This window comes from Cibotium barometz, chromosome 12 (genome assembly GCF_041138505.1).
Source record: "Cibotium barometz isolate CiBa-2024 chromosome 12, ASM4113850v1, whole genome shotgun sequence".
Classification (NCBI taxonomy): Eukaryota; Viridiplantae; Streptophyta; class Polypodiopsida; order Cyatheales; family Cibotiaceae; genus Cibotium; species Cibotium barometz.
Window position 1 is genome coordinate 3,873,973 of NC_141057.1, and position 23,670 is coordinate 3,897,642.

General features: G+C 44.8%; 1 protein-coding gene across 1 annotated transcript in view; it reads right to left on the bottom strand.

The window, feature by feature from the left end:
- Positions 1-12,963, bottom strand: part of LOC147632963 (ferredoxin-dependent glutamate synthase, chloroplastic-like) — a 93,365-nt gene extending 80,402 nt beyond the window's left edge. The window contains exons 1-2 of the mRNA XM_086805963.1: positions 12,130-12,963; positions 11,553-11,865 (exon numbers count right to left, since the gene is read on the bottom strand). Coding sequence (XP_086662089.1) covers positions 11,553-11,865; positions 12,130-12,384 — 568 coding nt within the window. The 5' untranslated portion in view covers positions 12,385-12,963. The remainder of the gene's footprint in view (positions 1-11,552; positions 11,866-12,129) is intronic.
- Positions 12,964-23,670: the final 10,707 nt, after the last annotated feature.

The window sequence follows — 23,670 nt, forward strand, 5'->3', positions numbered from 1 at the left end:
GTAGTAAAATTGGCAACAAGCGACCACAGTAGGCAGCAACTCCTTCAGCTAGTGGTGATTTTAGGTGACATAGCCAGACACAAGCGGCAGCCAAGTGGCTATACAGGTGGAAGGCAACACACACAATAGGTAGTGGGTCAAACGGTGGCGGAGGTTTAGCCAGGTGGCGATAATGTTGACGGTGAAGATGAAGAAAATGATCTTCATCTCCACATTCTTGATGATGATGATGAAGAAGATGATCTTCAAGCTTTGATGATAGTTACCACTCTTCAATGATCTTGTTCATGGTGCTTCAAGAGAGGTTCAAGCCTTTTTTTATACCCAAACTTGCTTTTTGCTAGAAAGCTAAACTTCTTTTTTTTTCACTTTGCTTTTCCCTTTACAACTTTTAAAATATCACTCAAATATGGCCAGCTTTTCCCCAAAGTTCTTGTGTTTTGCTTTTATGGCTTTAGGGGTCCTAGAGCTGCTTTTTGAAAAAGCGCCTGTTAGCTTTTTGGTCTAGCTCTTGCCAGTGGTGCTCTAGGCTCACTATCAACGCAGTTTGACTTTTTGCTTATCTCTGCTTTTTGACCAAGGCTGGCGCTTTTCCATGTGCAAACTTCTTGGTCCCCATTTGAAACCGGCCTCTGATAGAAAACCAGAGTGCGGTAGGAGCAATCACCCGTCCACTTGTAGTCTAGATGAGAAACAAAACACAGATTGGGGCTAGAGTGCCCAAATCTGAAAACACAGCGACACCTGTTGGCCCCAAAGCTTGGCGCCCCTTGCGGTATTTCTTTATTCAATTAAAAATAATATGTATGGCTGAGTACAACACAAAGACCAGCCAAGAGTTTACACCTGTAAGTCCAATCTGACGGCCCACAAATCCTTCTCAGCACAGAGGATCTATGCACACAGATCTGTGTCCTCAAGCAACACACTGTGCCTCCCTCTGATCAGCCAAGATCACAAAGCAGGCCAGCCATGGGCATACATCTGGCATAACTCAAGAGCATGATACATCTTCTCAGCTCAAACATACATGTGCTGTCCAATCTCTGTCTTAATCCCTTGTCAATCTGCCATACCCCTCCTCTCACAAGGGGCCAGATAACACATATCTGCAACAGACATCAAGCAGTAGAAAGAGAGATAGATGAACAGAAACAGAGCTTACCAAGTTCAGCTCGTGAAACAACACTGGAGGAAGCAACAGCACCAATCTGTGCTTGCAGGCACTTGAATCCACAACCCTGCTTCACACGTGTGCTTGCACTTGCCTGTATCCTCCTCCTGAAGCTCACTCCTATGCTGTCCTTGAAAGTACAGATCTGAAAATCAGCACTGTACACGTCTGTACCGCCTCGGGATACGTGCCAGGCATTGTACTTGCACAAACAGCCTGCTGTCCACTCCTGTACCAACCTGAACCTGTGTATTCAGGTCTGTCCAGCCACCTGACAAGCGCCGCCTGAAGCTACAGAATTCAGAAAAGCATGCGTCAGCCCTGTCCGTACACTGTACGGCTGTCGTACAGGGCTGTACGGCCTGTGTACTTGCTGGTACAGCCTGTACTGGCCTGTGCGCAGAGTTTCCAGCAACAGTTTCTGTGCGCAGCCAGCAACAGAGGAGAAAGAGAGAGAATGTTTGCCCAGTTCTGGCCGTACAGTGCTGTACGGCTGATTCCACTCAGAAAAACAGCAACCAGACTGGTCTTCAGCAGCCGCCTTCAGCTTCTATGCTTTTCCACGCTAGTGAATCATGCGCATGAAGAACTCCTCTTTTGCTACACGACTCCCCAAAAAGGGAAGAGAGAGATAGAAGAGAGAGAAAACTCCTCCCCAAATTAATCCCTAGGGCCCCAACTTTAATAAGTTCCTAGGGCCACTAAGGCCTAGGGGCAAACTCCAATAAACATTAAAACTTAATGTTTTTAGTTCCCCCCTTCACACCTAGGGATGTCCACACATCTTAAACACTGTCCGGGCACCCCCCATGTGAATCATAAAATATTCTGACTCTGCAACCACCATGCCCACACTTGTCCTACTCCATTTTCACAGGGCCATGACACCATTCCCATGCCTTCTTCTACCTGTCTAGTGTCCGCACATGGATTGCATAATGTGAATGAAGCTAGGAGGGCCAAAATAGTTACATTCCCTCCCTCTTATATCACAGTTGTCCTCAACTACGGAATGCAAGTGTACCAAGCATATCCATATGTTCCAAGTAAATCCATATGTTCGATATATATCCATATGTTCCAGTACTAGCCCCATCTGGTGAGCTTGTCCATTTGGTCTTTCTCCATAACTGTGGTGTCATCTGCTCATCTGGCAACATCTCAATGGCTTTTCTTTGACCAATAGCTTAGTTCTTTATGGCACTTCTTCTTCGCCTGTCACATGTGATAAAATAATTGCATACTTACCTCCTGCAAAAACTAGACAGAAGCTAGTCAATAAACAGGTATGCATCATTCACGTCTACTAGGTATTCCAGGTACTAGCCAGGTAGTCTAGAACCTAGGACTATCACATTCCATGAATCCAAGCATTGTCCACACATCAAAAAAAGCTCACAAAGTCAAAGAAATTCATACACACATCAATATGCAATGGACAAGTAATGATCCTCATGTTCATGAATTGTCCTGTGTGGTTTCATCGAAGACCAGTGCTAAGCTAACTGGCTCCCGCGTTTTTTTTCTCTGAAGGTGGGCAGCCTGGCTGCGTTTTTTTCCAGAGGAGGTGCTGGGCAGTACAGCAGCGTTTTTCTCTAGAGGAGGTGTTGGGTAGCCTGGCTGCGTTTTTTCTCCAGAGGAGGTGCTGAAGGTGCTGTGTTTTCCTCTTCCCTCTCTTCTTCTTGGTAAGGTACACGTGCTGCCGGCTGGTTACAACAGCTTTTTTTGCATTATCTCATCTGCGTTTTTGGGGGCAGTGGAGGCAGGTGTTCCCACATGGCCTTGAGCCCTTGCTCGGCCAATGTTTGCTTTGTCAGAGTTTTCAGACTCATGGGTGCACACTTGGATTCACATCCTCGAGCTGCGTGTGGAAGACTGTTGGTCCTTTCTCGATAGCAAAGGGGGTCTATGAGTTTGTGCCAATTCAGAATAGTTTTGATGGTGCACGGGTGTTCACCCTGAGAGAGGGATGTTGTTACTTGGCAAGGTGAGCCACTCCTATTCCCCAGACAGATGGCCTTTTGGATTACAGGGTACAAGCACAGGAGTCTTCATCCCTAGGATGAGCATTGATTTGGGAGCTTGGTGTACAGGTTGATATCGGCATTCATGCAAAGGCAGGCTAGGTCATTTGGTGACGAGAGCTGTTGTCGAGGTTCACAGGTACTTGCTCATTTGCAAGATTGGATCAGGATGCATGGCAGGTGTACAAGTTCATTGGGTACAGGTAGGTACCAATGGAGCAACAGTTTGGAGCAGATGATTGACATCAGATTGTGCTTTGGGATGATGAGTTGTGGATGGTTGGTTCCACATGGACACGTGACTGGTTGGTTGGGAGCTTGCCAACTGGGGGTGTTAGGTTTTGGCAGGAGAGCTTTCTTGAGCTCAGTGCCATAGTTAACACCAAAGAGCTCAGGGGGTGTTGCCATGTGATTGGGTGACTCATAGGGGGGTGTGAGTAGTAGTCCCATCACACGACGGCGAGTTATGGATACAGGTTCTAAAGGTCAGATGCTAGCAGGATTGTCAGCTACAGTGCTGGAGGTATGTTTCTTCCACTTGAAGTGTTAGCAGGACAGAGAGGCATCCCTGGACCGAGGGATACATGGAGATCCGGAAACCTTGTATCTGGAGATTGGTGCTCAACAAGCTTAGAGATGGAGGCTTGAGTACCAGGGCTAATGTAGACATTGTGGGCCACTACGGTGTCTAGAGGGGGTGCCAACAGGGAGACAGTTTGGCGGTGTTCTCTAAGGAGCAGATTTTTTTCTTGGAGGTAGAGAGTCAGACAACATCCTTTCTTGGACTGAAGAGGGAGCACATTGTGTGGGCGGGCACAGTACCTGCTTTGAGCCAATCTCTTGTAGGTGCCTTCTTCTGGACCAGAAAAGCACACGATTAAGCTATTTTCAGCGGAGAGGCTCTATTAGTGTATTCAAGAGGGCTATAAAAGGCATAAGTTGCTCCTCATTGTAACCATTCATTCCTCTAGGGAATGGGTCCTTAGGGTCCAACGTTAGGACTAGATTTTGGGTGATGTTCACATTTTGTATGAAGGCAGCCTAGGGCTATAGAAAAGTACCTTTTGTACTATATGATATATACTGAATTTCCAACATTTCTCTCTCTACTCTCCCCTCTGACTGCGTTATGCATCAACATGTTCTCAGTGGTGTAGGGCTGAAAGAAGACCCCCAGAGCTTCCACGTGTTACACTTGTAAAATTCTTACTCCCTTAAGGCAATACATATAGAATTAATACTGAAATCACAAGATTTATCATCCTTTGATCACTGCCATATCCCACATACATAGCCATAACAATTGATTTTACAATGTGGAAGTACTGAAAAGAACTGATACTGCACTAGGGACAAGAAGATGGGTTGGTCCCCCCCCTCTTGAAGGGTATAGCCACGCTCTCGTTTGTGACACAATAATAGTATCCTTTTTAGGAACATTTGTCGTATGTTGTTACCCCATCATAGTTACCGCGGAACGGCGTTCCGCCTTCCTGGAACGCCGGAACGCCGCTCCGAAGCGCAAGGCGTGCCCGGAACGTGGAAACGGGAGCCGGAACGGAGCACTTGCCGAGGAACGTGGCGGAACGCGTGTCGGAACGCCGGAACGCTAGGGCGGAACGCACGTTCCGGGCGTTCCGGAAAAAGTGCACTTTCGCTAAGTCGCCGGCGGCCGTTTTTATCCAGCGTACGGCTCTTTTTCGCTTCTGCGCCTGCTTCATTGGCTGCGCCTGCTGCTTGAGTGCTCTCCCTACCACTCCACCCTTCCTCTTGGCTGCCCCACACTCTCCATTCCACCTACTACCCCACCCTTCCTCTTGGCTGCCCCACACTCTCCCTACCTTGAGCCTTGGCTGCCCCACAGTGCACACTCTCCCTACAGGCTACCTCCTCTTGGCCCCTCCTCTAGGCTCTTGGGCCTTGGCAAGTTGGCCCCTTCTTTTGCTCGGGTGGCACTCGAGTCTTGAGCACTCAGCAAGTAAGATTTAAAATTTACACAATGAACATTGGATTTTGGAGTTTCTAGTTTGCTGCGTTTTTTTCCACTTTGTGGACACTTTACTTATGTCTCATGCGAGGGCATTTTGCATGTTTTTTTTAATTTTCAGCCATTTATCAATTTCAATGGCACCTCCTCGTGGCATAGATGCAGAAAACAGATCCCCTTGGTGGAATGAGGTGGATCTTTTGTCCAGATATGATAGTGCAAGAGGAGGAGGGTCACGCAAGTGGAAGTGCCACTTTTGTGGATCCATGAAGACTGGAGGCACGGATCGTGTGCGAGCCCATTTGTTGGGGGTTAGAGGCAAAGGCATTCCTGTTTGCCCTACAGTGTCAGGAGCAGATATCATACGATTGCAGGCACTTGCAGATAGACTTGATGCAGCAGGGAGTCGGCCCTTTGTTCTTGATCCTCGAGGTACATCATCATCAGCTACACCTGCAGGCGTGGCATCTTCAGCGAGTGCATCTACCCCATTATTTGGGGCTGCTCCACAGCCATCCGCACATGGAACAAATGCTTCCCAAACCCAGGCTTCACGAGGTCCAGTGCAGGCTAGTCTTGTGGCATCATGGCACCCTGGGAGGAGGGCACAAGTAGATGCATCAGTGACACGGTTTTTTTATGCTGCAGATGTTCCTTTGGTAAAGGCCCGCAACCCATACTTTGCAGATATGGTGAAGGAGATTGCTTCTTTCGGACCTGGCTATGCTCCACCTTTATCCGAGGCATTGCGCACTACACTTCTAGCCACAGAGAGGACGGCCATAGAGAATGCCTTGGGACCCATTCAGGATGTATGGCGTAGATGTGGCGTCACTATCATGGGTGATGGTTGGAGTGACACCAGGAGCCGCTCCATTCAGGGTATCCTTGTGTACTCCAGAGGATGTAGCTTTTTTATTAAAGCTATTGACAATTCAGAGGCGGGCAAAACTGCAGAGAGATTGGCAAATATTTGGAGTGAAGCCATTGAGTACGTGGGTCCCAATAATGTCATCCAGTTTGTTTCTGATGGAGAGAACTCAAACAGGGCAGCAGGGAGGATCGTTGAGGATAGGTACCCACATATTTGCTTCACTCCTTGCATGTCACATGGGCTCAACAATCTCCTCAAAGATATTGGTAAGATGCAGTGGGTGGAGCCTTCTATTGAAATGGGCAATCACATTGTTTCATTTATCACTCGCCACCACTACGTTTTGGCTGTATTTCGACAGAGATCCCCAAAGGATCTCTTAAAGTATTCAGATACACGCTTTGCATATAATTTCCTTATGCTAAAGCGTCTTTTTGAAGTGAAGAATCATTTGAGGCAGCTTGTAGTTTGTGAGGAGTGGGATGCATGGCGAGAGCGTACCTCAGTGGTAGGTATTCGATGCAGGTCCATTGTTCTTGATGACACTTTTTGGGACACTGTTGAGGTATTGTTGCAGGTTGTGCGGCCAATCATTCTTATGTTGAGGCTTCTTGATGGAGATGAGCCTTGCATTGGCAAGGTGTATGAGGGGATGCACAGGATGATTGAGAGAATCCTATCTCTACAGACTTTGGATGGGGGTAGGAGACAGGAGCTATCTCGTCTTGCGACAGGCAGGTGGACAGAGTATCACTCTGCATTAGAGGCTGCTGCATTTGTGGTGGATCCAGAATTTCAAGGCAAAGGACAAGAGACAGATGCAGAGGTTGTGCAGGGTTGGGAGGATATCTTGAGGAAGCTTGTACCCAGTGCAGATGATAGGAGGAGGGTTCGTGAAGACCTTTCCTTCTATCGACAAAAGAGAGGCCTCTTCGCTTTGCAGGATGCACAGAATGATAGGTTCAAGATATCCAGTGCACGGTGGTGGGAGGATTATGGGGCAGATACACCATTGCTGCAAAGATTGGCCATTCGAGTGCTTAGCCAGGGTGCTAGCTCCTCGCCATGTGAGCGCTTATGGAGCAGTTTTGGGAACATTGCAAGCAAGAAGAGGAACATGCTTGGTGTCCAGAAGGCAAATGACCTTGTATTTGTTAATGCAAACTTGCGTTTGCTTAACAAGTTCAGGGCTGAGTGTACTCCAGAGCCATTTATTGGATTTTGCCTTGATCTTGATGACAATGATGGTGAGGATCAGACAGAGGGAGAGGATGATGTGGAGCAGCATGAGGATGAGCAGATTGAGGGACAGCCTGGACAGGAGGATGAGATCCCACTTGCTGATGACTAGTCTTTGACTCACCAGTTACCTTGGCACTTGAGGCTAGTTTTGTACTTGTCATGCGATGTACTTTCTTTTTCAGTTTCTATATATCCACATGCGATGTACTTTCTTTTCAATTTCTATTTGGAGTCTGGACTCTTCAAATTTTTAATGTTTAAGACTTTAAAGTTTAATCTTGGAAAGTTGGATATTTTAAATGTTTTGTCATTTTATGTCATATGCTGACATGTCATATGACGTGGCGTTCCGCGACGTTCCCGATCCGCTCCCGTTCCTGTTCCCGCTCCTATTCCAGCATCCGACGTTCCCAGAACGTTCCCGTTCCGTGGTAACTATGGACCCCATTGTGAGCCCTCAATCTAGGGACAGTCAGACATGAGCTACGTAGGTCATTCTCCGAACCATAGAGGTCAATCTAGAGTCAGCTCTCTTAACCCACTTGGAAAACCCATCCAATAAGTGTATGTAGAAGTCAACCTTAGCATAGGTCTTGCATTAGTAGTAGCATTACCATGCAGAGCATAAGCACATGGTGTCACTATTTGGCCACCCAATTGGTCCACCCGTCAGTCTCATCATGTATGTACATTGGACTGGTGTCCATGGCAGTTGTTTATGCCGGGGATTGATGCCACTCATGTGATACTGTGGACTTGGCTTTCCGTTGGGACTTGTGCCTCTGTGTACATGCCCGGAAATGCATGGTGGATTGTTCCATTGGGTCTGGTACTTCGTGTACTTGCCTGGAGCACGTCTATTTTGGTATGGTCTCATGAACGAGGATTACCGCGAACCGTGCGTGTGAAACTGTCTACTGACATGGTTACGTGGCATGCGACAAGTGGGTCGTAAACCTAGCCTTAGGAGTTAACACTAATTTATAAGTGAGTGTGTACACACTTCATTAAGTTTTGGGCGACCAAAACTCACTTATAAATTATGACCAACCCAGTGTTCACACACACTGATGTCCCAAGGTGGACAAAACCCAATGTCCACCGCCCAAACCTTATCCCCTTTGTACAAAGGGAGTACCCAGCCATGTGTCCACTCTAGCTTGCTCCACAAAGCACCTACCTACCACCTACACTGGACAACTCACCACCTCACTCCTCCTCTCTAGAGATTGGCACCTCCTTCATGAGGGCATTTGGGCTGTATTTTTTGCACTTTCTCCTTCCCAACTCCATATCCAAGCTTGCTAAGGTGTTTCTCAAGCTTCCAAGAGTGTTTCCGGGTGCTAATCACTCTCCTACACACTCCCAATAACTGAAACTCAGCAAAATAACTCTCTTTATTGCTGTAATTTTTGGTCTTTTTGCTGAAAACCCTGATTTCAGCCCTCCTTTCTCAAGTTGAACCATAGGGGAAGCTTTCCCAGTGTTCCCTTCATCCTCTTGAAGACTTTTGTCGCGAAGAAATGCGACAGATCGAAGATCTCATTACTCCAAGGACTTCCATCGCGAAGACTTCCGCTGTCATCGACTCTACTTGCAATTGGTAAGCTTTTAAGCTTAAATATGAAAGCAAGTAGCAGGAGGGAGGAACCGGATTACAAGGTCACATACCCTATGTAGTGTTTTCTTGTCCTACATGCTCTCTTGCAGATTGTTGCTACCATGTGTTAGTGGAACAATAGAGAGCAGATGGTAGGGAACGTGGGCACTTGAGAGGGTAGTATGAGATGCAAGTCTACATCGACAACCACTTGTTTGCAATACTGTATTCATATGCATTGGTATGGAAATTTGGTCAGAAATGCCCATGACACTATGTTCTTGATTCTCCCAAGATCAATATTCTTTATTTGAGGGAGGGGCCGGCCGTTCCAACTCATTGTGTGTCTCTTGTCAATTCAAAAAATTACTTCTTGTATTGAGCATGTGTACATCAAATCTTAGTGTATCTAAGTGTATTGATTAGCATTGTGTTCAACCAAGTCACACATGGGCTAGCCCATAAGGCACCCCAACATTGGGGTTGCCTGGTACATGGGACTATTGGCCACCTTCTAGCCCATGGTTGGCTTAGGCAGCCAGTCGGCAGCCTACAGGAGCCACCAGTTGGTGGTCGGCAACCTACAGAATGTCCCCATCTATTAGTCGACCAGCATATACTGCAATCAACAGCAGGTTGTGGAGAGTGTAGTCGGCCAGCAGCATATTGGCCAGCAATGTGAACATGCGCAGCATTTAATGATGTCAAATAGCATTATTTTGTCCCATAAAGCAAGCCGATAGTTACTGAAGTAGCCAACCAGCAGCAATATACCATATATAAGCAAAGCAAACACTTGGTATTCAGCATAAATCATCAGTCATAAAAATCAGCATTCAGTCTATCAAATCAGAATCAGCCTTCATTCAGTCCAAGCAACATTGAAGTCCCTCTTCAGCATTCAGCCAGCATATGTGCATGTCTTACATAAGTGGCCCGAAAGAGTCTTCTACAATGCCCTTGTATTCAGTCGACGCACAGTCTTCCTCGTCCTTGCGTTAGGCAGTCATAGCTCTTGTTCTCAAGCATTGTACAAAAGTTCTCCAAAGAAGTAATATAAGCAAATACTCCTGCTTGTAGGAGGGGCCTTCAATAGGTATTTGGGACCCAATATTGTGTCGTCTACATTATCTTCTCTCTCTACTCAATGAATGGATGCTAAAGATCTCACCAAAATAAAGGTTTAAAGAAGGTTTTGTTGCGTGTTACCATGGTCAACCTTGCATGTAACATGCGGAGAGAAATACTTAGGCACCATGCACACAAGACTTGATTAAAACAAACACGAACCTTGCTTTTTCTACTTCCGTGATTATGTTTCCTTCGATACCAACTGTAAGATGTAAGATCCCTCCAAGGTCTTCTAGTACCAAAAAGAGGGGATGCACGCTAGCTCACCTCCAACCGTACCGTAGGGTTTGGGATTGCAAAACCACCCCCGAGCCAAGGGCTAAGGCTCACTCCCATCTACCAAGTCCATTGCGCAAGTCTCTCGTTAGGCTCAAACCCACTCTCAAAAATAACAATAATAAATCCACATGTCACTTATATATCAATTACTGCTGCTATAAATAAACAACTAGTCATAAGTAGCCAATAGCTATGGTTTTACTAATAATCCACCTTAGCCACCCAGTTCACCCTGCTTTTCCTTATCCCAAGGCTTCTATAACCTTGCCTGATTAGGTAACTAATCCCATTAAGTAGATAATACTTGAGCCCATAAAGACCCCTTGTGAATCCGGTGGAGAGGGACTCCGCAAAGGATACCATTGATGGCACGAATGGCATCTCTCATGCTGACTACGCATAGGTGTAGAATGATGAATGTCAAACTAGGAGCGAATATCGTCTGGTACATCCCTACATGCATCCAAAGGAGAAGAAAAATCAACCTCCGAGAAGTTTTGCCACGTCGTCCTCGGAATCATCAAGCCCTTACCAAGAAGCACAAGCCTTCAGACACGCCAAATCCAAAACAAGCACTCAGGATGTCAACTCTACCCGATCAAGACAGTTTGACATGGCTTGCTTTGAGACCCTGAAGTAAATCTGCAAGCTTCACAGGATCCATAACAAGTCGCTCAAAACGAGGGATAAAGAATGATGGCAAAGAATGAAAGCCTTTCACACTGAGAAAGAGTGTGTGGGATAAGGGAGTCACCCTACACCACAAATATCCGAAAGAACCTAGAAGGGGTCACCCTACACCACACATATGTGTAAGAACCCAAATAATTACTTTTTCCAAACCTGGACTTGTGCCACTCCTAAAGCCTAGGGCCTCTTCCCTATCCAAGCAGTCAACGCACACACATGCCTTTTTCTAAGAGAAGGTTCACTAGGCTCTAATACCAACTATAGAACACTTGTGCCTATGTGCTAGGGTTTTCCACGGATAGAAAGAAGATTGCAGCGGAATCACACACACACGAGTCCTAAACTATTATCTGTATTGTGCGAGCCATCGGGCTGACTCACCTCTTTTTTACCCATCTTGCTCTTAGCATCCCACGGCATAGCATGGAACATGGGTTACGAACAATTGAGAAAGCTCAACAAATCATGTATCCTCTTGAAACAACAAAAAACTAAAGCTATCCCTGCTCCAGTCATATATAAGAGTAAAGTTGTGATATCATTCAACTTACCTTCTTTTGCTGCAGAGGCCAAAGACTCTTCCTTTGGCAAGAAGACCATCCCTACACCTGTTTTAGCTTCGTCTAGAGTAGGAAGCCCTTGATCCGCCACCCATTTTTGCAGAAGGTGCCACGGAATTTTTGTCATTATACCAGCACCATCCCCAGAATCGTTATCTGCTCCACAGCCCCCTCGATGTTCCATGCAACCAAGAGCGTTGAGTGCATCCTGAATAATCTTGTGTGATGACTCATTTTTTAGGTTTGCAATGAAACCAACGCCGCATGCATCTCTCTCTGCTAATAGATCATCTAGCTTCACGACCTGAAAACAGAACACGGCTTCTTGTTACGTATCATCTAATCTGACCACATCACAAAACCAAGATCAACTCACCTCCAAAGTCGATATATTGTATTTTTATGTGATTATCATGTTGGTTTGCAATGGATTAGTGATTTTCATTCCATCGAACAATACGTTCGCTTACTAAAAATTAGCTGAAACGAGATTAGTCATATTTGGATTAGTGACACGATTAGTCAGAGAACAGAAGATACACCCCATTAGGGTCATAAGCAACCTTACCTCTGAAATTGTGCAGCCAAGGCGAGCTCGGGAGTTGAGAGAAGACCAGACTTGCTTCCAGCTTCTGCAACCACGAGCTCGCCTTTCAGAATGTGCTTCCTTGAACCGCTCCCGAGAGCGGAGGCCGCTGAATGCAGGGAGACCCTGTAGCTGATCAAGCTTCACTGAAGACGGACGAGGCAAAGTTAATGTTAGGGTTAGGCCATCGAGAGGACTATGCACAGACCGATAAGATGACAGCTGCGAGAAAGCCATTCAAACAAAGCAGAAGAGAGCGTCCTGCTACAATGATATTGATGCTGTTAGGCTTTGCACAAGAGTGCGAATCGGGCCTGGGAAGATCGAACTGGGATTATTGGGATTTGCGGGGTGTGCAAAGATGATACTAGGGTTTGCAGAGATGCTGCTAGGGCTTGCGATAAGGCGATGCGGATAGAGAGAGGAAGAGATGAAAGGCTAATCCTCTGCCCCTCGTCCACATGCCACTCGCTATGCTACTGCTTTATCAAAATCTCATCGTCAGTGTGGAGCGACGTGGTGAGGCTCCCCCAAACGTGTGGTCATGAGCTCGATAATCCTCAGACCCCGACGTGTGCATGTGTGCTCTCAAAAAAAAAATTTTTGAAGAGCTCAAGGTTCGAGTCCTATCCCTTGCACTTTAGTGACATCATTTATTGGTATGTTAAGGCGAAGGCTACTGCTCTCTCTCTCCCATAAGGTGCTATGTCAAGCCAAACCTCTTCCACTCATCCCATCCCTTAGTTTAGAACCCTCTCTCTATAATCCCCCTAGCCTTCTTATCTGTGTTTTGCTCTTGCATAGGAGCTCTAATCTTTGTGTTTTGCTCTTGCATAGGAGCTCTAATCTTTTTTGTCTCCAGCATGGAGGTCCATTTTAAGGCATGGAGGTCCCTTTTAAGACTCTCCTTTCAAAAAGGCACAAGTGCGTGTTTATTTTCTTGGTCCTTGCTTTTCCTTGTCCTTCCTCTCACTTGTTCTTCTTGAAAAAGGGTGGGGAGCATAAAATAGCCACCCAAAATGTACAATGGGGAGCATACATCAAGTGCAAGCATAAACTTGCACACACTTCTCTCTCTCTCTCTCTCTCTCTCTCTCTCTCTCTCTCTCTCTCTCTCTCTCTCTCTCTCTCTCCACATCCTTCTCATCTTTGATATTTTCGTTTAAATCCCTCTCTTCTTGTCTATTATGGGCCCCTAGCCCCTTATCTTCTTATCTATGTTTGTCATCTTCAACCATCCAAGGAGTTCTCATCTTTGTCATTGGGATGGAGGTCTTTTTAGAGCTTGCTTTTCAAATATGGCCATATTACATGATGGCTTTCCTTTCACGTCTTCCTTTTACAAGGAGGGAGGAGAGCAAATTATCCATGGATGCAAATGCATTGTCTATCTCTTTTTCCAACAAACTGAGCACAAATTCTACATTTGTTAAGCTCCTTATAAGGAGCTACCTTAATTCATGAATTAAGGTAGTTCCTTATAAGGAGCTACCTTAATTCATGACAATTTGTAGTTTTGAATAGCAAAGATAATTGAATCTTGAAATCTCACCCTTTGGATTTCTTTGTGTCTTCTAACTAATCAATAAGGGCCTCAAACTTGGCCTAAAATGGTCAACCAACATTGGATAGATAATATGGTTCAGTTACTACTTTCTTCAACTTAGAAAGAGAAAAAAAAAAGAATGGGAACAATTATGTAGATAGTACTTTGTCATGTGCATGTGTATGCATGTCCGATGTGCTCTCTCTCTCTCTCTCTCTCTCTCTCTCTCTCTCTCTCTCTCTCTCTCTCTCTCTCTCTCAACATTTTCACGAGGATTTGCATTTAAACATGTCCATGTATGAGTGCATAGACTTTGCATAAGTGGAATTTTTAAGTGGACACATAAATTATATTTATTATTGTAAAAACAAAAAATAAATCAATAAAGGGAGTATGAAGCCCATGTCCCTTCACGCAAGGAAGGGGTTTAGAACTGGGGTGTTATTAACAAATCATCATTCTTTTTTGAAAGAGCATATTTATTGGGAAATATACATCATCCATTTGAAATCTAAGAGCATGAACTTTGAAGAAACTAAAAACAGAATGAGGTGAAAATATCTACAAAGTAAAAGATCCTTAGTACTAAAAATAATGTATATCTACAAAGTAAAAGATCTTTTAGTGCATGTCACTAAGATAATACATGTCGCACATGTAACTATAAATAATGCATATTGCACATGCCACTTATAGGCATTATAAAAAGGTGGTAAGAACTCTAATGATCTTCCTTTCTTGTCTTTCTTGTCTTGTGTAACATGGTTGCTTTTACATTTTAAGGCTTGTAATGTTTATTAGCCAGAGGTAGATTTCTAAAAATCTAGCATCATTAATGTTAAGCTATAAAGTTCACTTTCTATTTGGGTTTCAAGAATTTACAAGTTGTGTGGATTATAGATTCCTAAATTATTAGCATCTATTTTGATAAAACTTATAAATTTTGCCATAATTTAACTCCTTGTACGTAGGATCCTACAAGGCATGCATCTATGATCATAATATATAATACTCATAAGGATTTAGAGATATTCCATATAGTGATGTGGCTGGGGTTGAGCAACTGAAGATTGATTGTCCTTGATTTCTACAGTAGCATTAACAATGTATAGGTGAGCATTGACAATGTATAGGTGAGGGTGTAGGTGATGTGGATTTAAGAGAGAAGATACCTTAGGAGATACTATATAGCATAGCTTTTAAATTGGAAATAGTAAGGCTATAAAATTGCAACAAGAATAAGGTGAGTTTTAATTTAGTTATTGTGGGAACATAAGAACCAATGTTCATGCATGACATCATGGAACCACCGAATTCTTAGAACCTTAGTGAGGAGACAAACAGAGTTAGTGTGCTAAGTAATAACAATGAACTCAATATGTATTTGGACTCTCTACCCATCCGCATGGCAATTATAGCCGCTTGGGTCATAACTCACAAGATCTTTAACAAGCATGCTAAGTTTCACTAGATATCCACACATCCTCATAGTAATTCTAGCGGATTTGGGCCTTATCCTTCGGCTAAGGGTGAAGAGTGGTCTCTCTCTCTCTCTCTCTCTCTCTCTCTCTCTCTCACACACACACACACACACACACAACCACTTCATAGGTTAACATGGTTTCACCCACCCAACCCTATAACACACTTTGCCATCTTACCCATAGGTAATGGAAGCCCATCTTTTGTAAGATGGTGCTTGACTTACCCTGAGCTTCACTCCAATACAGGGAAGTTTCCTACTTCTTTATCCTCTATTAAGAGGTGGTTCACATGCAAAGTGTGGGGCTTTAAAAAAATGCTCATCGTCTTGGGTTCTCTCTTGTCACCAACGTGTATGGTTTGGGCGTCATTACATTTGTCATCAACAAAATCATCCTCAAAAAAGTTTTTTCACAAACAAATTTACAACCATTGTACATGTCGTCAATATGAGCAAGCAAAATTCTCTCAAGTGTGAAAAAGATTATAAAACCGGCCAAACGAGCACGCTAACATGTGCTTGTGATAAAGAGAAGAATGCAACTCTTGTAAAAACGTTGCAACCAAATAAGTATGCAAGATTAGGTGTGCACAAGTAAAGATCAAAGAGTCGACACGAAGAAGAGGATGTCATCTCAACACGAAGAACAAAGGAAGTAACAAGGGATCTTCATCAAGCAAAAGCAAGGAGATCTCGAGCCAACAACAGCACTAAGAAACATCGAGCTACCACCAAGACCCTAGCCATCTGTTATAAAAGAGGGTCATCATATGAGTAGACACCCATCTTATCATCTTGTTTGTTGTGTGTATCTACCCGACCACCTGAGAGTAGCTAGCTGAGCACCCATGGGGGGTAATGATCATTGTAACTCGTACCTTACCACCAGAGAGTAGCCAATTGAGCATCCATGAGGGTAATGATTATTGTAATTCATACCTGACCACCTCTAAAAACCTCTCAGCCAGAGAGTAACTGTAAGGCCCCCAACCCGTAGGGCGGGGGAATCCTATTGATAGGCGGTCAAGTCTCGTGTTATTTTCCGATTGACGACACCTCGATCTCGTAGAAATACGAGGTTACGAGCAAACGGACGGACCTAACTCTATCTCGCAGGGGAAACGTAGTCATCCTAAAGGAAATTCTAATCCCCAGCACGAAATGTGCGTGGAGATGGAACAAGACCCACACTTGGTTCAAGGAAGCCAACGCCTTTTTCCCCCGTATTCATGAGGCACGGCCGCTGGCTCGGTCCCCTAAAACAAGTCTTGTTCGTGACTCTACTATTCCCTAAATATCGTAGGTTACGACTAGCAGAAAGCTACCCGACTAATCGGGTCCACCCATCCTTAGAATGGTACCGTCAGGGCATCCATTCTCCCACTTTCCACACATTCACCCGTTCAATTGTTTCCTAATTAAGTCCTACCACACTGTGAAACACTTAAAAACAAATTCCTTTGTTAACTAATTACACTTGATTCCTTAAAGAAAATCTTCCTTAGCACAACATTGAAATCAACGAGCATACTTACAGTGAAAAATATTTACAAAGACCCTGAAACCAGGCCGATATTCCAATCCAAACTCATGTCCAAACCATAACCATAACCACAACTACATCGATAATCTAGAATTCGATCTTCCAGCCTCAACCAGCTGGGTAAACCTCACGGACCGTCTCCCCTCGTCGTCAGCCAGCCGATGAGGGCCAAGCCGTCCTGTCACCCCCTCAGGTAGTACTGACGCTTGTACCAAACCCTCTCGCTCTTCGGAGGGGACGTCTCCTCATGAGGTGGGGGTTAAGTCACCGCACTAGCTTGGACCCACAGAACTAGGCAGCATATATACATCACCCTGGTGGTGAAAACCAATCCCCAGTGGCATAGGAGGGGATTGCCCTGGGCCGACTCCCGGCCTCGCTATATCCTCCGCCCGGCTACACAGGCAAGCACGGAGTTAGCTAAGGGGGGGAGAAGCTGTACCTGCATGTTAGCAATAAAGCAACAGTATATCCAATAAAAAGAGACATAGCCTTTATTCAATGAATTCACGCGTTAACAAAAACCATCGTTTCGGAAAGACAATGATTCAAAAGCAAGATTACTTTCCTATAACTTTACTTAAGAGTAACCATAAGGTACTTTAGGCCATCTATACTAGGGTTTAACCTTGGTTCCTTTCCTATTATTTCGAATCTTTGCATTAAACTTCATAAGAGAGAATTTTTACTTAAACTTATTAAATGACCAACCTGGTTATCGTTTTCATGCCTATTCGCTTCAAGAGGGGCGAAGTCGATTGCAGGGACGCGATTTGCCTCGTTCCCTCCTTGGGCAGCGCGTGGTTCTTCAATTCGGCGGCGTTTCGGCGCCATAGGAGCACTAGAGTTTTAAGAGGATAGAGAGAAAACGAGGTGAATATAAGAGGTTGGGAGCGTGGAGAGAAAAGAGAGAATTCTACTGGTTCAAACGGATTCGAAAACGGAGTCCGTTTGGGGTAGGAAAAGCTTGTTGGGCTTATGGGCAGGAACGACCTCTTAGCCTAAGTTTAAGTCGCCGCATATGGGGGGGGGGAATTGAGAGGGTGTCCTTAACTTGGAGAGCTCTTGAGAAGAGTGTACGTCTAGGGAGGCCTAGGGAAGAGTAAGGCAAGGGTTGGAGGAGAGGCACACTTTAAGTCTATTCACACAGGGGGGGGAGAAGAGTGTAGGACATGTCCTAGAGCTTGAGAGAGGGCTTGCGCGTAGGGGCTTGCTGGGGGCTTGTCTGGAGAAGGGGGCTGGGAGGGTCCTTTTATAGGTGCTGGAGGGTGGACGTCCGGGTGCGGGAAGGTGACACCTGGGTGGTGTAGGTGTCCGGGAGAGAGTGTGGGCGTGAGACACCTGGGGGTGGAGGTGTCTCGAGGAGAGAGAAAGTGTGACACATGGGGGTGGAGGTGTCCCCAAGAGAGAGAGAGCGCGACACCTGTGGATAGAGGGTTTTGGGAGGAGGGGGTACGTGTAGGGGTGTGTTGGAGGGTGCGTCTAGGTCGTGTACATGCTTGGGTGTCCCGGGCGGATTATCGGTTTTTTTCACGGGCGGCGCCCGTGGTGGGGCCCACGCCGGCCGCCCGCCGCCCCGGGGGGGTCAAAAAATTTTATTTGACGAAAATGTCCGGCCTTGCCCCGTGACCATGGGGGCGTGTTCCGTTCGTTGATTAGACGCCTGGATAGTTACTATTTTTGGTCGGAAGTTCGCAGATTTAAAGGCTTAAAAGCTTAATTAAACCCATTCCGGGTACCCGTTTTTAGTTCAGAAAAAACTATTTTAAGCGTAAAATTACACGTAGATTCCAAATTTGGATTCAGATTACAAATTTCTAAGCAAAAATGGCTCATTTTTCAAAAATAGAAGTTTTTTATCGAAAAAATGACAAGCTAAGATATATTTTTCAACTCTGAAGCAAGTATATTGTTATTTACAATGGGTATGTTACATCCTTCCCTACTAAAAGAACTCGAGATGTCCTCATCTCGGCACGAACTCTGGGTAATTCTTTTGGAGGGTTGACTCTTCCTCCCAAGTGGCATCCTCCTCAGGGTAATCTTTCCATTCCACTAAATGTTCCCTAAGGATTCTATTGCGAAGCACTCTTTCTCTAGAGTCGATGATTCTATTTGGTCTCATTTCAAGGACTCCCTGAGTTGGCATTACAATTTGTTCATCATCAAGAACATGATCAGGATGAGGCACATATGGCTTGAGTAAGCTTACATGGAATACGTCATGGATTTTGAGGTGGGTTGGGAGGCGAAGTTTGTAGACATGTTTTCCTAAACATTTGATGACTTCATAAGGCCCACAATACCTTGGACTCAGCTTCCTAAATTTTCCAAGAGATAAAGAACTTCTCTTTGGCCGCACTCGAATAAAAACTTTGTCTCCTTGCTGAAAAATTCTTTCAGATCTTTTGGTATCAGCATAATGTTTCTGTCGATCCTGGGCGGCTTTAATATCCTTACGAATAGCTTTGGTTTGTTCTTCCATTTCTTCAAGCATTATCCTGGAGGCTTCAACCTTTAGTGTGGGGTCAGAGAAATTTAAGGGAGACAAACATTCCTGACCATAAAGAGCTTTGAATGGTGACATCCCTATGCTTTGGTGATAGGATGTATTGTAAGAGAATTCCACTAGAGGGAGATACTGAATCCACTTCTTTGGTTCACGCCCACAATAGGCTCTCAGGATGTCTTCTATAACCTGATTAACTCTCTCAGTTTGACCATCTGTTTCTGGGTGGTAAGCTGTACTGAAACAAAGTTGTGTTCCAATAGCCTGGAATAATGATGTCCAGAACTTTGAAGTGAAGTCAGAGTCCTGGTCACTGACTATTCTTTTTGGTAATCCATGAAGCCTAAAGATTTCCTTGATGAAAAGGCGGGCAATATCAGAAGATTTAAATGTCTTCTTTACTGGGATAATATGGGTGACTTTGGTAAGCATATCCACAACTACTAAAATAGAATCATACCCTCCTTGTGTTGTGGGAAGACTTGTGACAAAATCCATACTGATACATTCCCACTTCATCTGAGGAATGTCCAGAGGTTGGAGTTTCCCGGGCATTTTGATTCTTTCAGCTTTAATCCTTTGACATGAAAGGCATTGTCTGATGTATTGAAGGATATCTCTCTTCATTCCAGGCCAAAAGTAACTTCTCCTTAAGGCATTCAAGGTTTTTGCATACCCTGGGTGTCCTGCCTACGGGGCTATCATGAGCTTCATACAAGATCATCTTCTTTAGTGCAAGATCTTTGGGAATACATAACCTATGCATGAAGTAGAGGCATTCATCATCGAGGGTGTATCCCTTGATCAATATATTTTCCTTTTCTGTGGGTGCCTCCTTGTGAACCAGGCTTACTAGCTTTTGGTAATCAGGGTCATGAGGTGAAACCTGCTTTACCTTCTCTAGGATGGGGTTATTTGGCATAGAGATTGCACTTAGGAAGGATTTGCGACTGAGGGCATCTGCTACAACATTATCCTTTCCAGGACGAAATTTGATATCAAAATCAAACTCTTGCAGAATCTCAATCCACCTCCTTTGCCTCATGTTGAGATTGGGCTGGGTGAAGATCCACTTTAAGCTCTGGTGGTCAGTTACAAGTAGAAACTTACGGCCTAGGAGATAGTGTCTCCATAACTTGAAACAATGAACAACTGCAAGGAGTTCCAAATCATGGGTGGCATAATTGACTTCATAGGATTTAAGCTTACGAGAAGTGTAAGCCACAGGCCTTCCTTCTTGAATTAAGACGCCACCAAGTGCAAGGCCACTAGCATCAGTGACAACCTCAAACTCTTTGGTGAAGTCAGGGAGCTTCAGAACTGGTGCTGAGGTGAGGATAGTCTTAAGTTGGCTAAAACTGATTTGGTGGATTGGTAGCCATACTATCTTACATTCCTTCTTGAGGAGATCAGTTAAGGGTGCGGCTATCTTGGCATAATCCTTGATGAATATCCTATACCATCCTGTGATGCCTAGAAACCCACGGATTTCTTTGACTGTCCTAGGGGGTGGCCATTCCAATATATCCTTGACTTTGGCAGGGTCTACTGAGATGCCCTTTGAGGAGACAATGAACCCTAGATATTCAATTTGGGAAGTGAAGAAGGTACATTTGCTTTTCTTGGCATAGAGCTTATGTTCGCGCAGTATTTGCAATACTTTGCGTACATGCTCCTCATGTTCCTCTTTTGACTGAGAATAGACCAAGATGTCATCGAAGAAGATAAGGACAAATTCATCCAAGTAGGGTCGGAAGATATCCTGCATCAGGCGGTTGAAGGTGGCAGGAGCATTGGTTAATCCGAATGGCATGACTGTAAATTCATAGTGGCCATAGCGGGTATTGAAAGCGGTTTTGGAGATATCTGATTCCTTGATCCTAATTTGATAGTAGCCAGACCTTAAATCCATCTTGGAGAAAACTTTGGATCCATAAAGTCTGTCAAGAAGTTCGTCGATGCGAGGAATGGGGTATTTGTTTTTGACAGTGACCTTGTTTAGGCCTCGGTAGTCAATACAAAGACGAAGCGTGCCATCCTTCTTTCTCTGGAAAAGAACAGGCGCTCCCCATGGGGAATTACTAGGGCGAATGAATACTTGCTCAATGAGCTGCCTAAGTTGTTCCTTGAGCTCTATGGCTTCGGGAAGAGACATTTTGTAAGGTCTCCTTGAAACTGATTCAGCACCAGGGATTAACTCAATCCCATGATCTACTTCTCGAGATGGGGGTAGTTTTGTAAGTTCCTCTGGAAAGATATCTGAAAACTCCTTGAGCCAAGAGGGTTCTAAATCTGGGTTACTTTCTTCTACCTTGTTGAGTTTGACAAGGAAGATCTGTTGGCCCTTGCGCACTCCCTTAAGAAGACGATTAGCTTTGACCAAATGAAATTTGGGTTTACCTGTTTTTCCCTGGGCTGATACTACCTGTCCTTGACTATTCTTAAAGGTGATGCTTCCTTCAGCACAGTGAATGTCAGCATTGTTTGCAATTAACCAATCCATACCAAGGATTCCATCATAAATCCCTAATGGTAAGCTTCTAAAATACCCATGGGTTGATTCACCATCCAATTCAAATTCAAGATCTCCCACACAATGTCGGGATACTTCTTCTTTTCCACTAGCCAACTCAACAATCATTGCTTGGGCTGGTTTTTGATCTAACTGTAACTTACGCAAGCATTTTGGAGAAAGAAATGAATGCGTACTACCACAATCAACCAAAAGCTGGAAAGATCTACCTTGATAAGTAGCCGGAGCTTGGATAACAGAAAACTGCTGATTAGGTCCTTGATGTTCTATAGCTGCATGAATGGTGGCTTGCTCTTCTTCTTCCATCTCTAAAGTCGGTTCACCAATCATAGAGCAGACACGGGCAGTCACTCCACGACCTCTACCACGTCCACCACCACCTCGTCCAGCCTGGCGGTTATTAGGAGTCCCACGACCTTGAACTCCCCGGCCGCCTTGTGGAGCAGGAATGACATTAGGATTGAGAGAGGATCTTGCAAGTTTGGGGCATTCATTCTGGAAGTGGCCCACTTCATTGCAATAAAAGCACCTTTGGTCCCCATAGGATTCTGAAGTGGAATTAGCATAACTGCGGGGGACAAAATTATTGGGGTACTGACCAATAGTATTGTGGCGGAAATTCGATTGGTAATTCCTCTGAAGGCGCCCCCTTGGGATAGACTCAGGATAGACTCTCTTCTTTGCTTGACCACTCTTTACTTCTTTAGCTAGAGGTTTGGCTCGGGTAAGAGCATCTTGTAAGGTAGTCGGCCTCATTGCTTCAAGGCGAGAATCCAAAGGTTCATTCAGCCCATGGCAAAATCGGGCCACTTGGACATAGGTGGAGCATATTTGCCAAGTGTGACAAATTTTGAGTAGTACTCCTCCAAGGTTAAGCTAAGCTGCTTGAGGCTGAAGAACTCGCTCATCTTAATAGATTCATGAGATGGGGGAAGATAACGGCCCTTCACAGCTTGCTTAATGTCACTCCAGGTTTGGGTATCTTCAGTGACGCCCTTATCTCGGCACCATTGCTTCCACCAAAGTTTGGCGTCCCCGGTAAGACGGAATCTGGCAAGCATGGATTGATTCCCAATTCCTGTACCAGCAGCCGAAAAGTAATCGTCCATGGCTTCTATCCAAACTTCTGCATCCCTTTCAATCTTTGATCCTGCCCCATTAAATGAGGGAGGTTGCATTTGTTTGAGGAGAAGCTTCTTCTCCTGTGTATCTGTATATAATGCATTGGGAGCAAGAAGTTGACGATCCTGGTTATCAATATGAAGCTAAATTTAGAATCATGTCACTTAGGCGGTTTAATACACATAAGACAATGAGTGTGAAAATCAAAACCTTTTATTCCAAGCTTTAATATTTACAAGTAAACCAAGCCATTTACAAGTAAACCAAGCCATTTTCAAGGATTGGACTAAATCCAATCTTATTTATTTACATGGTAGTCCTCTAGGGAACCTAATAAAGATCTGCGGTGGTAGCATTGAAAAAGTAGGGAGGTTCTTCCATGGTTTCAAGAACTCGATAAGTCTCTGGTAGGGGAGGTAAACCTCGTCTAGAAAGACGGGTAACGGCTACTCTATCAACGGATACAACTTGAGTCACCCTATCATAAACCCATCGATTCTGCAACATGCGATTCCCATCGATAGTGACATAGGTGTTACGAGGAGTGCCAATAAACCAGAATAGGCGAACCATCCGCAACATCTCATCATATCGGATCCACCTCAAGTCGTTGGTGAGATTGCCGACGTGCTCAGCTCGAATGATGAAATAGGTAGATCGACGATGCCAATACTCAGTTCTGTTCCATCCCCTTTCGATGCGAGTGTAAAGAGGAAGGGTTAGCTTGTCTACAATGTGCATCATAGTGTCACGGAACTCGAATTCGGAAGAGCGACAAGCAGTCATG